Genomic DNA, 17,721 nt, shown 5'->3' on the forward strand with positions numbered 1-17,721 from the left:
GACCCTTCTCTGTCTCTCCGCTCTGCCCGTGACCTTCTCCTGTCCACTTCTCGCACCCGTATGGCCAACTCGCGCTTCCAGGAATTCTCGCAGGCGGCTACTTTCCTTTGCAATAGCCTGCCTGCCGCCATCAGACTCTCCCCTAGTCTTCAATCATTTAAGAAGTGCCTTAAAACCCATCTCATTAGGAAAGCTTATGGCCTCCCAGAGTAACCTCTGCCTCACATACCGGTCTCTTGCTCTCTCCTATAGGGCAGTGCTTTACTCTCTCCTCCAGCTCTGCTTCACTCACACCTTATGTGACTACTATTTCCGGTCTTAACGGGTCTTTTACCCCACCTCCTATAGACTGTAAGCTCGTTTGAGAAGGGCCCTCTTCAACCCATCGTTACTGTAAGTTTTCTTGTAATTGTGGAGCAAAGTTTTCTTGTAATTGTCCTAAACCCCCCCCCCCCCACCCCACCTTATAATATTGTGAAGCGCTACGGAATCTGTTGGCGCTATAAAAAATAACAAAAATAATAATAATACACTTTACTCTCTTTAAGACAAAAACGATATTAAAAAAAAACAAACAAACAAACACACTTTAATAGGCACAGAACAGGCACCATGTACAAACAGAGCAAGTTAGCAACCAGAACTTTCTAACATGGGCCATAGAAGGAAACATTAACCTTTAAATAATAATAATAATAATAATAATAATTATAATAAACAAGGGTTCAACTTGGACAAATCGCTTTTTAAAGCCCATATTACTATTCTACGATGTACGTAATGAGGGGGGAAAAAACCCACAAAAAACATCTCAATACATATTGCTTGTTATTGACAGTCATTCCCTTTACCAGTTTTGTTTGAATGACGGTCAATAACAAGTAATATGTATTAAGAGATGATCTAAAATAGAGTTTCTCACCCCTCCTGGGTGGTAGGTTTATTCCTCATTCTCAGGTTCTCTACCAGAGGCCTGGGAGTTTGAGGGTGCTGCGCAGTATCTTAGCTGTTCCTAGAGTTGCACTCTTCTGGACAGCGATCTCAGATGTCCCACGTGGAATCTGTTGAAGCCACTCCCCCAACTTGGGAGTCACAGCCCCGAGTGCTCCTATCACAACTGGGACTACTACTGCCTTCACTTTCCACATCCTTTCTAGTTTTTCTTTCAGTCCTTGGTATTTCACCACCTTTTCATGTTCCTTCTTCCTGATGATATAGTCACTAGGCACTGACACATCCACCACTACCGCAGTCTTCCGTTCCTTGTCTACCATCACAATGTCGGGTTGGTTGGCCAGCACTTGCTTCGCTGTCTGGATCTTGAAGTCCCACAGGATCTTAGCCCTGTCATTCTCAACTACCCTTTGTGGTATCTCCCATCTGACTTAGGCAGGTCCAATCCATATTCTGTGCAGAGGTTTCGGTACACAATCCCAGCAACTTGGTTGTGTCTCTCTGTGTATGCTGTTCCTGCTAACATCTTGCATCCGACTACTAGGTGCTGGACTGTCTCAGAGGCCTCTTTGCACAATCGGCAACTTGGGTCTTGCCTGGTGTGGTAGACTCCTGCGTCTAGTGATCTGGTGCAGAGTGCCTGTTCATGTGGTGCTAGGATTAGTGCCTTACTACAGTCTTTCAGTCTTGCCTTTTCCAACCACTGGTAGGATTTTGTTATGTAAGCAACATGGGGAGATTTGTCTTGCCAAGGGATCTCATCTATCTGTTGTTGTCTCAGGCATTCCCTTAGCAGTTCATCTTTGGGAGCAATCTTCGTGATGTACTTGTGGAGTTTCATCCACGACCTGGACACCCATCAGGCCCCGACCTCCTTCTTTCCGGCAGATGTACAGTCTCTGGGTGCTAGATTGCGGGTGGAATTCAGGGTGAGTAGTTTCCAGGTCTTCTCTTGTCCAGAATTTTATTCCAGCTGGGTACCTGATGACCGGTAGGGCATATGTGTTAACTTGGATCTTGTTCTTGCCACTGAGCTGGGACTTCAGGACCTGTCTCACTCTTTGGAGGTATTTGGATGTTGCTATCTTCCTTGCCTCTTCCTCATGTTTGCCATGCGTTTGTTGTACCCCCAAGTACTTGTAGCTGTTTTCTACATCTTCTATTTGGCCTTCTGGAACTTCAACTCCTTCTGTCCTGATCATCTTCCCTCTTTTTGCTATCATTCGTCAGCACTTCTCTAGTCTGACGACTTTCCGATATCCTTGCTGTATATCCTAGTTAGGTGGATCAGGGAGTCAATTTCCCGCTCAGTCTTGGCATGCAGCTTGAAGTCGTCCATGTAGCTCCACTCTCGAACCTGTATCCGTATCCACTCTTCTTGATGATCTAGCTAAGGCCTATGCAGAACAGCATTGGAGATCGTGCCTCACCTTGGTATATGTCACATTGGATGTTTACTTGGTTTATTGTCCTGGAATTGACTTCTAGAGTTGTTGTCCACTTGTTGAGTTCTTGATGATGGCTATTATTGTCTTGCTGACCTTGTAGAGAGCCAAGCATTCCAGCATCCATGTGTGTGGCATTGTGTGATAGGCTTTCTTGTAGTCAATCCAGGCCATGCACAGATTGGTCACAAAGAGAAAGTTTTTTCTACCCATCTATGGCTTCATTTAGAAAACCCATTAACAAAGTGATCAGTGGGTGTGCAGGGACAGACCGTTTCTTCCTCCATGCTGCGAGTACATGCTTTATGAGTTATAGGTATGGTGGGGGGAGCACTACTCCTACCAGTGAGTGAGTGTTACAGTGGGATACATTATTATTATTATTGGCATTCATACTTAATGAGCTATACTTTACAATAATATGAAGGGGGGAATTTAATAATAAAGGAGACCACTACAAATTGTTACAGAAACCAATGATGTCATGACAACCTACAGTACTCAGAGTAGTATCATTAAAAGAGAGCAAAGCTGCTACTATCACGATGCTGGAGGGGGCTGCAGCACACACAGCAAGTCCCACTTTGAAATGGTTACTGTGAACATCAGTCCCTTCAGTATACTCCTTATAATGAGCAAACAGAACGGAATTGGAAACAGTTTGCCTGGACAGAAAATAACCAATAGGTCAATAGGTAGGTTTTCCCCATTGGGAGGTGTCTGTACAAGCAAAACTTGAAGGTAATAGAACGAAAAACAAAAGCAATTGTTCAAGTTCCAGAGAGAATACCATAAATAATTATAGACCCCCGTTGGTGGCTTTTCCCCTTTAAGTAGTTATTCTGACTGCAGTGTCCTCTCTGATACAGCCCACCGATCCCTCAATCTGAGCAGAAAATGACGGACAACCTTGAAACAAGTCTTTAGCACAAACAAAGTGATCCGTAAACCTCTGCCAAGGATCGCAAGGATAAATTGCTTTCCAGAATTAATAAAGACGCCATTAGTTGATAAAACCTCTACCACTTATAACAAGCTTTCATGGTTATCAGGCCGGTGAAATTCTACACGGGGAATTGCTTCAAATAACATTGATTCACAGGATAAACTTTCAGGAAAGGTTTGCTAAGTACCTGCCATCACTTTAAAAAGCGAATACCATCATTGCGTCAGAAAGTATAGATTATGCGCTTTTAGCACAAAGGGTCGTCTTAGGACAGAATCCGTCTCCAATCTAGTTAAAGGGGAATCATCACTTCTCTCTAAGCTACAACATTGAAAAATCACATAACTTGTGTTAACTTTATACTGAAGATTTAGCAACTGGCTTCACAATCCAGTTCAGGCATAGCGGGGCGCACGGCTCCCCTCTCCATTACACCCAAAAAGTCCACAGGGAAGAGTTTCTAACATATTAACATTAAGTATAGATTAATCAATGCAGACGTAAATGCAGAGGTGTGAAGTATGGGGCAGGTTTATCACGGCACAAACAGATGCTATTCTGGGGGACGTTTCTAAATAAGGGGCAATCACCATGGAAACCAATAATGGCCCAACATTTCACTCAAGTACCCTTTGTTTTGACTTTAAAAATCTCCATCCAGATATGGAAAATTGTAAAGGAGTTTATGAAATAAAGAGATTGAAACTAGAAATTAAATTTTCTGGATTGTTTTGGATATCTATGCCTTATACAAACTTCATTCTTTGTATTTCAATATCCACCCTCAAGTCACATTTGTATTAATATTTCACTGTACCAGAGAGAAAAATAACTGGAAGGAGTTTTAATAACTAGCTTTGTTATTGCAACTATAGAAGTACAACTGTGAGGGTGTCCCTGAAGCCAGAGCTCCAAAATGTCCCTGTTCTCCCCCATGCTCTTTGCACTGGCCCTCGAATCGTTTCTGGAGGCAGTGCGCAACTCAGATGAACTACCAGGCTTCAAAAGCGGTGATACAATACACAAAGTAGCTGCATACGCGGATGATCTTCTATTTTTTATCACGGACCCGGAAACAACAATGCCCCATCTGGTCACGATGATCACAAACTACGGCGAGGTCTCAGGATTCCAACTGAACATGAATAAATGCAAAGTACTCAATGTCACCGTTCCAACAGCCCAAGCAAATGCACTGAAAGACCAGTTCCCATTCCGATGGTGCGCAAACCACATGCAATACCTAGGTATTGCAATAACCAGAGATATGGGTGACATGTACCGAATGAACTTCTTACAGCTACTGCAACGAATACAACAGGATCTGAAAACATGGGCATACCCCCACAAATCGTGGTTCGGCCGGATTGCGATTCTCAAGATGAATATATTACCACGGCTATTATATCTATGCCAGACGATCCCGCAAGCCTTACCGACAGCATATTTCACATCACTTAGATCCGCAATGGTGAGGTTCGTTTGGAACGGGAAACAGGCAAGGCTCCGACAGGAAGTCCTATGCCTACCACGAACACGGGGGGGGGGGACTTGCGCTCCCCGACATGCGTAAATACCATCATGCGACGGTGCTACAATGTGTACTGGAGTGGCATACCCAACCAACACAAAATGTCCCTGTTACGAGTTACAAATCCCTCTGTCCTTTTCTAGGAGCTCCATATAGTTTGTGTCTGAGTTTATAACAGAGCTCCGCAGCAATAATACTCCCAGTAATGTGTCTGAATGTATAACAAAGCTCCACAGCAATAATACTCCCAGTAATGTGTCTTTAAACTACCAGTGCGGCAATGGAAAAAAGATAAGCAAAATAGCTTTTAAACCACATTCTGGGGGGGGGGGGGGGGGGGGGGAAGGGGTGACGGGAGAGGGCAGTCACCTAAATATGTATTCATGGACTATAATGTTAGGAATACAGGTTTGCATTCCTAACACTAGTGTTCCTTTAAGATCAAAGTAGCCAAATTAGATTTTTCCAGTACAGCTACTTTGACGTTAAAATTTTAAATTCAGTTTGAATTCCTAAAAAAATGCTCACTTTAGTAAACAACCCGGGATTAGTTTAGAAAACAATTCTGGTGTAAAAATCTTGTGTACCTTTGCACTTCCTTGTGCTTCCACATGGTGGCAGATTGAGCCTTCGGGACACGCTCTATGAAGTTCACCAGTTCTTCCATAAGGAGCCTGAAAGACAAGAAGCACTTGGTTCAGAGATTAAACGAATATCTACAGCCCAGGAGCAAATAGAAAAAGGTGTGGCAGAGCTCAGAAAGGAGAGGAGAAAAAACCCCAAATAGAATCGTTAAATCTGATTCCAATGATCCAAGGCAATCACTTTATTGGCACCAGTTTTGCTTTAATCTGTCCTAACCAGGGATAGAGACTCATGGCTCTCTCAACGTTTGGCCAATCCCTCACCTAGTCATGCCATATCCACCAAAATTACTGACTCTGTCCGCTTCTCACTCAAACTGCAAATACTCCAACTCACTCTCTTTCCATCTGCCCAGATATTTGCAATGTTCCCCGTCAGCATTTATCAAACCCAAAACAACAGGACTCCAATCTAGACACAATGCTGCCCTGCTCACCGTCCTGCATAGCCCTATTCTGGTTCTCCATTCAAACCAGGAACATTTGAATTCTTTATCCTGTCTAGGAAAGTTGCCCTGGTAGTTTCTAAAAAGCGGCAAAGACCATTTTGCCAAGTGTAATGGCTAAGGAGGTAATTTAAACATGTTATGGTCAATATATATTTTGGTTTAAAGTTTTGGAATTTATTGCACTAAAAGTCATGTCCCAGTTGGGAGGGGAGCTAGATTTCCCAACAATTTAAACAATGAAAATTATTCAGATGTGATGCTTTTATCAGTAGCTTCAATTCTGAATAATTCTCACTATGCTGAACAGATTTAATGACTATGAAGACTCTGCATTTGTCAATGCCCCCTCTGAGTCACATAGGCGAGAATTAATCTGACCCAGAGGAAATATGGAGAATGTAAAAAGTTGGCATAATTAAATTATTTCTACACTGAGCAATGCTTCTTATGCTATATTTAGTACCAAAAACCTTTTTATTCAGAGAGGACAAAACCTTACTGACCTGTAATTAACAGCAATTAAGACTTGATTACAGAGCAATGTGCAAATGTTCTCCTAAGAATGCTCGCTCGTTCCCAAACATGGCTTTTACAGTCTCTCCAACATCCATCAAAATTACGCTGGCGTGGGATCGAGAATCCCTTCTTTACTGCCAACCTCTAGATAGAGTGTTATGTGGCCTACGGATTGCCTGGTAAGGCCGCCACTAAACTACACATTATCTTAATGGCATTTCTGATAGATACCCCAGGCAAGACCTGGATATGAAATAACTCTTAATAGACGTCTACAAGAAAAGCCTTCATGTCCAGGGCATCTACAATGACGTCCAAAGGTTTGGCTGTACCTGGGATTCTTTATAATCTAGAAACAGCCACAAGAGTTATAGGAAGCTTCCTGATGAACGGTCTGTTAAGAGAACCACAAACTCAATTCCATAGATCTTGGATGGTTTACATCATTTTTAAGAAGACCCAGTGGATTTTATTTAAGGACAATCTAAAGTGGGTTGCTGACCTCCAAGCATAATCTGGAATGGGATTGGTTAAATCTGAACACCGTTTAAACCAGGTAAAGGTGAACACATTTATTAAGTCACGGTATTGACAAACCATTTTAAAAACTTTTTTACAATCAATCAATCATGTGATTTTCTCTTAAAAACATATTGTTTGTCACAGGATCTTAATGAAGGTGAAAGAAATGATACATTATTTGCTGAATTTCAGCATTTCTTTCATAAGGAAAAGAAGTGTAAAGCTAAACAAGGACAGATTTTGTATTTTTTTTTTTTTTACATAAAATAATGTGCAACTCTTGCATTCCATTTTACCTGCCAATCTGAACTGTCGGCTCGGTGGCGTAGACTGTTCCGGTGAAGCCAGTGCGCTCAGTGATGTATGGTAACGCCATCATACAGTGATAGTTAGAGATGAGAATCACATCTACAGTAGACAGATCTATCAACTCTGTCTGAAACCAGAGAGCAGAATATTAAACATGTCTGCAGCACACAGCCTGCGAGAGGCGGCCATGCTTTTCCTTGCACCACGCCAGACACACACACACACACACTTAATCTAACGACTAGTTCTAACAGCCGCACAGCCCGCAACCAGCAATCGTTACAAAGAAAAATTTATTGGTCAACCCTGACCTCTTCACTGAGGTTTGTAGATGGGAAGCCGGGCATTAAAGACACAATAAAAATCTGCCATTAACAGCAAAAGAGACACCATCAACTAATTACTTATAAAAATATATTTTAAGCATATCTGTCCCCCTTTATTAAAATGTACTTTTAGTGCAAAAGATAAATAATGCATTATATTTATTTATTTTAGAATTTTTGAGAAGTCTTCCAAAAAGGCAGATCCCATCCAATGTCCTGCAGCTACCTAGCTGAAAGGGGCTCTTAGCAATTACAGGCTGAACCGGTTTTGTTTTTTTACCAGGAAGATGCTCCACCAATCAGAGGCCTGTAATTGTGGTCTATGGGGCCTGACCTTATTCCATAAAACCCCAGAAGGACTTCATGGGATTTGTGGTTTATTATCCAACCACAATTCAACCCAAGACAAGCCAGATAGCAGCCAAACAGCAGCTAATATTTTAGACAAAGCCTGGTTGGATTAGAGAGATTTTTCCATGTAATTAGGTCTTTGATGTACACATTTGCAAATCGTGACTGAAGCTGCAAATTCTACTGCAAAAATATAATATATAAGAATAAAATATCGCTTCTTTTTCTATTATGCAGTCCTAAGAAAGAATCTAGAGAACTTTTGCTACACCTACGATACTGGGCACGCATAGTTCCAAACTATAAAAAAAAAAAATCCATGTTACAAGCCCTCCCTCCCGTCAATCCATGTTACAAGCCCTCCCCCCGTCAATCCATGTTACAAGCCCTCCCCCCGTCAATCCATGTTACAAGCCCTCCCCCCGTCAATCCATGTTACAAGCCCTCCCCCCGTCAATCCATGTTACAAGCCCTTCCCCCGTCAATCCATGTTACAAGCCCTCCCCCCGTCAATCCATGTTACAAGCCCTCCCCCCGTCAATCCATGTTACAAGCCCTTCCCCCGTCAATCCATGTTACAAGCCCTCCCCCCATCAATCCATGTTACAAGCCCTCCCCCCCGTCAATCCATGTTACAAGCCCTCCCCCCCGTCAATCCATGTTACAAGCCCTCCCCCCCGTCAATCCATGTTACAAGCCCTCCCCCCCGTCAATCCATGTTACAAGCCCCCCCGTCAATCCATGTTACAAGCCCTCCCCCCGTCAATCCATGTTACAAGCCCTCCCCCCGTCAATCCATGTTACAAGCCCTCCCCCCCGTCAATCCATGTTACAAGCCCTCCCCCCCGTCAATCCATGTTACAAGCCCTCCCCCCCGTCAATCCATGTTACAAGCCCTCCCCCCATCAATCCATGTTACAAGCCCTCCCCCCCGTCAATCCATGTTACAAGCCCTCCCCCTCGTCAATCCATGTTACAAGCCCTCCCCCTCGTCAATCCATGTTACAAGCCCTCCCCCTCGTCAATCCATGTTACAAGCCCTCCCCCTTGTCAATCCATGTTACAAGCCCTCCCCCTCGTCAATCCATGTTACAAGCCCTCCCCCCAGTCAATCCATGTTACAAGCCCTCCCCCCAGTCAATCCATGTTACAAGCCCTCCCCCCAGTCAATCCATGTTACAAGCCCTCCCCCCCCCGTCAATCCATGTTACAAGTTCCCCCGTCAATCCATGTTACAAGCCCTCCCACGTCAATCCATGTTACAAGCCCTCCCCCTCGTCAATCCATGTTACAAGCCCTCCCCCCAGTCAATCCATGTTACAAGCCCTCCCCCCAGTCAATCCATGTTACAAGCCCTCCCCCCCCCCGTCAATCCATGTTACAAGTTCCCCCGTCAATCCATGTTACAAGCCCTCCCACGTCAATCCATGTTACAAGCCCTCCCCCCAGTCAATCCATGTTACAAGTTCCCCCGTCAGATAGCAGTCAAACAGCAGCTAATATTTTAGACAAAGCCTGGTTGGATTAGAGAGATTTTTCATGTAACTAGGTCTTTGATTTACACATTTGCAAATACAAGCTCCTCCTGTCAATCCATGTTATAAGCCCAGAGCTTGCACCTGGCAGTCGGCATAGAGAGAAGGAGAAATAGAAACAAGGTTTTCCCTCCTCCAAAGCAGTGTGTGCCCTGGCTGTGCCTGAACCGGATTATGATGACAATTGCTAAATCTTTAAAGGGTTACTCCAACCACCATGACAACCACAGTGATTTGAAGTGGTCATGGTGGTAGGAGTCAGTATGAGCAGTGTGTCATCCCATCCAGAGTAATTGGCATGTGTGTGCTGGAGGCACCCCCAGCACATGTTACACTGGCAGCCCAGAACTTTGCTCCGGACTGCCAGTGTCAATTCTTAGATATCCCCTCCCACAGCCGTCACACCTCCCGATTCCATCCGTTTATTATTTTTTGGCTCCCTCCCCCCCTCATCCTGCCAACTCAAAACACGTGCTTGGTCCATACTTACTTCAGGCAAACAGAACTCTGGCACAGAGTCTACAAATACTCGACCAGAACATTCCTTTAGCTCCTACAAATAAATAAATGAAGAACCCAGAGCGTTACATGAATTCATAGAAAAGACAAGTTATAGGAACATCGTCTACATTAGATTACATATATATCTATGTTAAAGATTTTCTGCAAATAATGTAGCATTGTGTTTGTTATAGACGTCTATGTGGTGGATATGTCCACATCGAAATAAAAGCAGAATCAACACTTCAACACAGACGAAGCAGCTGCATTCTGAGCAGCCAATGTTACATTTACATACCGTATGATTATGGTGTGCAAAACCAAGACAGCAATTTCCAATTGGGAGCATGCAATAATATAGCAAACTGGAGTTTAATATATTCATGGAGTACGCTCATTTCAATTCCTGTATTTACAGCTTTTACATGAAGCTCTGTCCAGACTAGGGGCGGTCAGACTTCTGCTAATTGCTGCAGTTATAAGTAAGTGACAGGGACAGAAGACCGCCGTGAACCAAAATTTAATTATGGGGCGCAATTTGTTATAGTGTTTGGAGTGTCACTAATATTTTATACAAGACTAGCAACGGTAACATTTTATGGGCGCATTCAATGTTTGCAATTAAATTAGATTCTGTAGACAGCAGCAGAGTAAGAAGTAATATTTCAGGAACACGATTTATACCCAATTTCAATCATTGTAGTTAAACCCAGATTAGAGGGACATTACCTTCTCAAACTGTGTACTGCCATCCTTGGTCACCCATCCAGGAAGTTTGGACAAACGGGTGCTGTAATAGAAAATACAGTGTTAAAGGAAATGAAGAACTGAAACCATAAACAGAGTATTCAAGATAATACTGAATGACAGCAGCCATGACCTTCAGACAACCACCAGTGTCCAGATTAGACTTTTACTGGAAAAATATCTTCTTTGAAGGTCTCTCAAACAAGCATTCAGCACAGTCACTGGGCAACGTAGCAAGTATTATTCTGAAGTACTGTTCTAACAGGTCTATGTCGCTGGAAATTAGGAAGATCCAGCAAGTAAAACTCCAGCTACTGCTGAACTACAAGTCCCAGGATCAGCTGAACAAATGGTTCATCCAGAAATGTGATTATCTGTGGTCTGGGGCCAATGACATGATGGGCTTTTAGGAGAAAACTGGCAAAAAGCTTCATACACTTTATTCCGCGGAGTGATCCTTGACAGATGGCAAGTGACATGTTTGGTTAAGTTCTACAGGCCCTGCGATTACCCCACCGTGATACATTGCTACAGTTATTCTAAATTGGTGAACTAGACAAATAATCAGATATATGTAAATATCATAACTAACAAATTGAGTGGAACCCCCAGCATTTCTTCGTCCACGCCTCTAGATTGTAAACTCGATTGAACAGGGTCCTCATCAATTTATCGTTCCTAATGTCCATGGCAGCAGGAGACATAAGGCAGGTCTAAAACCTCATTTTTAGTAATACGGGGGCCATGTTGACCCCATAGACTTTGTTTAATATTTTTTTTTTAAACGTATTTAACAATACCGCCAATGGTTTACATTTTGCCCGCTGACTGTTAACATTGCCAGTGGGTAAATGGTTCAGATTGAAGCAACCAGGCGCATATTTTAACAAGTCAGGTCTGGATTTCAACCATCCAACTAAAATCCAGACCAAATTCAGGCTCATTCTGAGGATACAAAGCAAAATCTGGATATTGTTAAATAGTGTGACCAATCTCCTCATTTTGAAATCAGAATGGCCCCACATGCAGCCAGATGGTTTTGCCCTGCTCGATACAGTTGGAAGCCATTTTGAGTTGTTATAGCGGAATCAGCCAGTGAAGCAGATATGTGTTGAGGGGGAATAAAATGTAGATTGAAATCCATGTTCCTGAGTCACAGTGATATTTGGGGACAGTTACAGATACAAGGTAATAACACCGCACTAAATGTTATAATCGTGCCGACATAGGGAACACGTGTTCGGACAATGATTGGCACTTTGCCCGTGTTTGCACCAGACAGAGAAAAATGGGACACATGGGTAGAACTATTGGAGTTATATCGTACAGCATAGGAACTGATAACAAAGTGTCAGTTCTCCTGATAACAATAGGCCCAGCTGGTTACAGCACATTAAGAGACATTCTCTCACCAGACAAACCCCTGGCTGACCTGATCTCTCCGTTATCTGAATACTACCAGCCTAAACCTCTAGAGATAATGAAACGGTTTACATTTTACACACGCAAACAACAATGAGAACATCAAAACTTATGTCAGAAGAACCTTGCAAGTATTCACAGATTTGGAGATTATTTAAACACTGCCAAGAGCGATGTGTGAATGGACTGCTGGAATCAACAGTATAAACTAGACGGTTAACCGAGGATGATGACATTATTATTATTATCACCATTTATAGTGTCAACAGATTCCGTAGCGCTTTACATAAAGCATTCTATAAATACAGCTTCTGTGATGGAACGCGCTACTGAAGATGCACATAATACTTCATACCTCAAACTAAGCAGCTTGCGGTAATCAAGACATGGATATTTTTCTAGCAGTATGATCCCAAAAAAGCAATACCAAACTCAACAACAAGTGCCCCAGACAGTGTGTTATAGATGTGATTATATTAGGGTCAAAGCCACATGGCCAACAACAGCAAGTTTTTGAATAGAATCTGCTAGGAGTGGGAAGATACAGAGTACGCAGAAATTGCATAGACAGAAATAAAACGAAGAAAGGCAAGCCATGTTCAGTTGTTCACATTAAAGGGTTTTAAGTGGCTATGGTGCCTGGAGTCTATATGTTGTGAAATGCTGTACATATGGAGTTTAACCCCTCTGCTGCCGGAGTTGTAACTCCACCTTTCCAGGCATCATCAGCCAGACAAATCTCTTGTTAGGTAGATCCTGATTCAAAGCTTAGGGCATGGCAGTTACCTCTTAATAACCTTAAAAGGACAAAAAACAAAGAAAAACACAGTTCAAATTCCACTTGGATTGAAACACTAAGCCAACAATATAGGACTGTATTTGATGGGACAGTTTGGAGTATTGTGCACATGTATAATGGACATGGCTGTCTCCACATGAGTAAGAAAGAGGAGGAAGTGCTAGTTCATGCCCCCATTACCGTTTATGTATTCTTTTTGAATCTGGCTCATTTACTCATTTTGAATCTGGACCACTAGACTGTCTTCCAGATAGGCAACAGAACGGTCACATCTCTCGGAGCTCCTGCTCTAACTCGCCCTAACGAAGCTTTTATGGTGGAGCCCAAAATTTAAAGACCCCTCAGACCTTGCCTACAACTGGCTGAAGCGTTATGGGACGCAAAACAAAAAAGGCAAAAGCGGACAAAGGCTCCCAGGGGAGAGACATCGGAGACATGCTGCGGAACTCGCAGCAGGCCGCGTGGTCCAAAATGGCGCCGGCCGACGACCTCACCTCACACCAGACCTCCTGGATGGACCACCTTATGGCTCCATACCAGACCGCAAAACGGCACCTCAGAGGACCGGGGACCCGGTCACTGCGGACCAAATTAAAAAGATGCTGGCGGCTCTCCGCAAAGACCTGGCAACGGATATGGCTGGATATAAAGAGGCCAAAGCAGGGGCCACAGCCAAAATCTCCCAGCTGGAGACCCACTCTACCACCCAAGACACTAGGCTCACAGAGGTGGAACAGCAAGTAGCAGACTTGGCACGGCAACAACTAGCCACATCAGACAGGCTGGACGCTATTGAAGATCAGAGGCGGCGGTACAATCTGAAAGTCAGGGGGATACCTGACTCGGTCGACATCGCTGACTTACTTTATTACATGCGGCGCTTTATAGGAGGATTGCTTCCACCAAAGCAAGCTAAATCCCTGAAGCTTGATGGTATGTTCTGGCTGCCTAAACCGGCCAGAGCGCCGGCAACATCGACGGCCAACCTCATCCTCAGGTTCCAAGCACTCTCAGACAAGGCCACACTCCTAACGGCCTTGTGAAATAAAACGCCCATCTCATTCGAGGGCTCCTCAATAACAGTTTTCCCAGACCTCACCAGGAGCACACTTACCTGGAGGAAATCATTACAGCCTCTCCTGCAACACCTTCGCGCCAAAGATATCCCCTATAAATGGGGTACACCACGAGCTGTCATGTTTTCACACAACGGGATTATCCTCAAAGCACAGGAGTATAAGGAGCTAGAAGCACACCTACAATCCGCAGGCATCTGGCAGACATCACCGCCGAGTAAAACGGGAATGTCCCAGCTGAACCCGGCCACCATTCGGGACTTTACCCCGAGAGGGCAACGAGAAGCTGAATCACCCATGGGGACTTTTGTGTTCCACCATTAATAACCTCCATGATTACCACAGTTAGAGAATGTTTTTTCGTTAATATGCCTTGATGTTCTCCTTTATATATGTTTCTTCTCTTTATTTTATTTTTCCTTCCCTTTTTATTGCGCATCCTGTACCAAATTAACAAAGCCTCATAGTCTCATAGGCGACCAACCACACTGTACCATGAGAGAGTAACGAGCACACACATTAAGAGGACGCACTGACCCGTTCATTAGTGCCCTGCATACCACACGGCCGAGTAATCACTACTGCTCATCTACTACTACTACCCCCCCCTCCTTCCAGAGAACCAACTCTAAAATGCCGTACACATAGTATGTGGAAGGAGGTACAAACTTATTGTAGGTACCATCAGGCTGACCTCCACTTTTACCACACCCACAAGGGGTCCCACAATCGATATCATCTAATCTTGACTTGTTTAATGTATTTAAAATATAAAATGTGCTATGTCTTTAAATGCCATCGAATGTTTACTATTGTTGACTGCTACGCTAGCAATCGCTGTTGGGGCATTGCTTGCCTACTTGTACCCTAAATGCACAACTAAATAAAGAATTAAAAAAAAAAAAAAAACAGTAAACCTGGACAGAGTTTTGTAAAAAGGCATTTAAAATCTCCAAATAACTTCCTCTGGATCAATTCTTGTCCACTATGACCTTAAGAAGCCTTTGGTACCAGCCTGTGAAGTCTCGCCACATTGTTTGGGTGTAGTAATTCACACATTATGCCAAATTAATCTGAACATCTTGTGTCCTTTGCATCCAAGTCTTCAACTACAGATGAGAAAAAATGATGCCCAGATTGATCGGGAAGCTCTAGCATTTATCAGGGCTGTGAAGAAATTCCACAATTATATTTACGGCATACCTTTTATCATAAACCACGACTCTCCATTTTACGCCCTCAGAAATGTATCTCTCTAACAAAACAGTGACCCGACTTCAGCGGTATGCACTACAGCTCGTAGCTTACATTTACTCACTACAATGCAGTTGGCACAGTGATCACACCAATATGGATAGGTCTTCCAGATTGTCATTGGAACATCATATGGCAGCATCTTCTCAAATAACAAACTCTTCCTTGGCCTCTGAATCTAAATGTCAAGCTGATTGCTACTTGTACATGCTCTGATCCTAGATTGCAGGAGATTAAAGAGCTTCTATCAATTTCAGGGGTCTTTGCATATTTTGAAAGACCACTGAAACAGAAATCCGATGTGGATCCGGTGGCCGCAAGGTGCAGGGGACGTGAGTTTTCTGGGGCTTGAGTGTAATAATTCCTACTATGTGCCAACCTTTAGCTCTGAAGTTACTGCACAGACAGCATCAGAGTGTAGGAAAAATGAAGCAAGGAGCACAGGAATACATTTGGCACCCTACATTGGATACAGAGATCTCTACTTATGTAGATACTCGCAATGCATGTGTACAGACTTAGCAAAATCCGACCAGGGATTCCTCCAAGACGTAGCCACAGCCTTGTACAATGATTTTGCAGGACCAGTGGATGGATGAATGTATTTAGCTGTGGATGCGCAGTCTAAGAGGCTGGAAGTTATTTAAATGTCAAGTACTACATCAGAACAAACCATCGTCATCGTCATTTCGTCATCGAAACACTAGTCTCAGACAATGTTCCGCAATTCGGATCACATAGATATGAAACTTAGTGACTTCAAATAATATCCAGAAATGTAAAAACGCTCCATGTTTTCCTGCCTCTTATGGACAGGCTGAATAATTTTAAACAAACTTAGAAAAGTTATTTAACAGTCTCTTGCAAAATAAAATTTTATACAAAATACACCTGTCTTTTACGTGTGTTTTTTATTTAAGATTATTGGAACACATCACAACTGGCCAATTACCTGCTGGGTTAATGTTTGGAAGATGCCTGAGAACTCCTCTTGATAAAGCTTGTCGAGAACATCCCAAACAGGAGCTGAACATTTCTAACGTTCCTGAGTTTGATATTGCTGAAGGAGTTTGGATTAGAAACCCCGGTGGGAAGGATAAATAGATTCCACCAATCATAATAAATGGAATGGGCAAAAGAATGTTCAAAATTTAGCTTGCCCCATATGGAACAGAGGAGACAGATCTCCAGCAGGTAAAATACAATCCCAGGAGTCAGATACGGAGGATATATGGCGTGGTGTACATTTGAGTGTCCTGAGGATGAAAATTGTGAGCCCGAAAAGAATACAGAACAACCTGATTTTGACCAAAAACCCACAGTTACTCCTCTTGATACTGGTATCCCTTCCTATAGCCTTTGACTCTCTACGCAAAGAAGCTTTTACTTGGACCATTCTCAAGCGCTGGCCCGGGAAGGAGGGAATATTAATAACTAAAAAAATATATAAATTAAATAAATAAAAAAACAAAAACAGACAAAGCAAACAATATAGGGAGGCAGGAAACTATCAAACAAGAGAGAGTGGGCAAAGGGAGATTTAAGCTGGGAGTGCACTTGCAAGGGAAGAAGCTCATTACATCGGTCATGCGTTCTGACTACAGATGCAACTGTTGCACAGAATTAACATTAGGCAGCCTGGAAAAAAGTGGTGGGCTGCCTAGGTCACAGGTGCCAGGGTTGTAACAAGCCCCCGGCACAAAAAAAAAAAAAAATAAACGTATGAGAGATTTCATGCAGATAGGTTGGTGTAACACTTTAATATGTTAATAAATGAAGGTACCAGCAACACAAGAGAAATAAAAATCAGGACTAACACTTAGAGGTACACTATAGTCACCAAAGCAACTTTAGCTAAAGGAAGCAGTTTATGTGTATCAATCATGCCTCGGAAGTTTCACTGTTTAATTCTCTGCCATTTAGAAGTTAAAATCACATTTGTTTCTGTTTATGTAGCCCTAGTCACACAGACAGCTATAAGAAAAAAATAAAATAATTTTTTTAAAAAAATTAAATTTTCAATCAGATGCTAACTTGCTTTAAAGGTTTTTAGCTCCTGCTTTGTAAATTGAACTTTACACACAGGAGGCTTCTGCAAGATCTATAAAGCTATTACAGCAGGATACAAGACATTTCAAAATTAAACAGACTGATCTGAGCGGACGCACGATCGTTGTGCTCCGGGCTAAAACAGCTTAAACTGGGAGAAAAAGCCACCCTCAAGCCTCCCAAAGAAAATGAATCCAGACAGACCCAAACCGGGCATGAATATCGGCGATCTCCTCCGCCAAGCGCAAGGCGCGTGTGGGCCCAAGATGGCCGCGGTCCTGGATGATTTCTCGGACAACTCCTAGGAACTGTCGCTAGACGAAGAGGAAGCTTGCCACATGTTGG

At 43.1% G+C, this 17,721-nt stretch overlaps 1 protein-coding gene across 1 annotated transcript in view; it reads right to left on the reverse strand.

Annotated features, from left to right (window-relative positions):
- The window catches only part of INTS9 (integrator complex subunit 9), a 50,446-nt gene that overhangs the window by 20,555 nt on the left and 12,170 nt on the right, over positions 1–17,721 (reverse strand). Inside the window, exons 3-6 of the mRNA XM_063442004.1 lie at positions 10,759–10,819; positions 10,019–10,081; positions 7,304–7,443; positions 5,464–5,550 (exon numbers count right to left, since the gene is read on the reverse strand). Of these exons, the coding sequence (XP_063298074.1) occupies positions 5,464–5,550; positions 7,304–7,443; positions 10,019–10,081; positions 10,759–10,819 (351 nt within the window). The remainder of the gene's footprint in view (positions 1–5,463; positions 5,551–7,303; positions 7,444–10,018; positions 10,082–10,758; positions 10,820–17,721) is intronic.

This window comes from Pelobates fuscus, chromosome 2 (assembly GCF_036172605.1).
Source record: "Pelobates fuscus isolate aPelFus1 chromosome 2, aPelFus1.pri, whole genome shotgun sequence".
NCBI classification, from domain to species: Eukaryota; Metazoa; Chordata; class Amphibia; order Anura; family Pelobatidae; genus Pelobates; species Pelobates fuscus.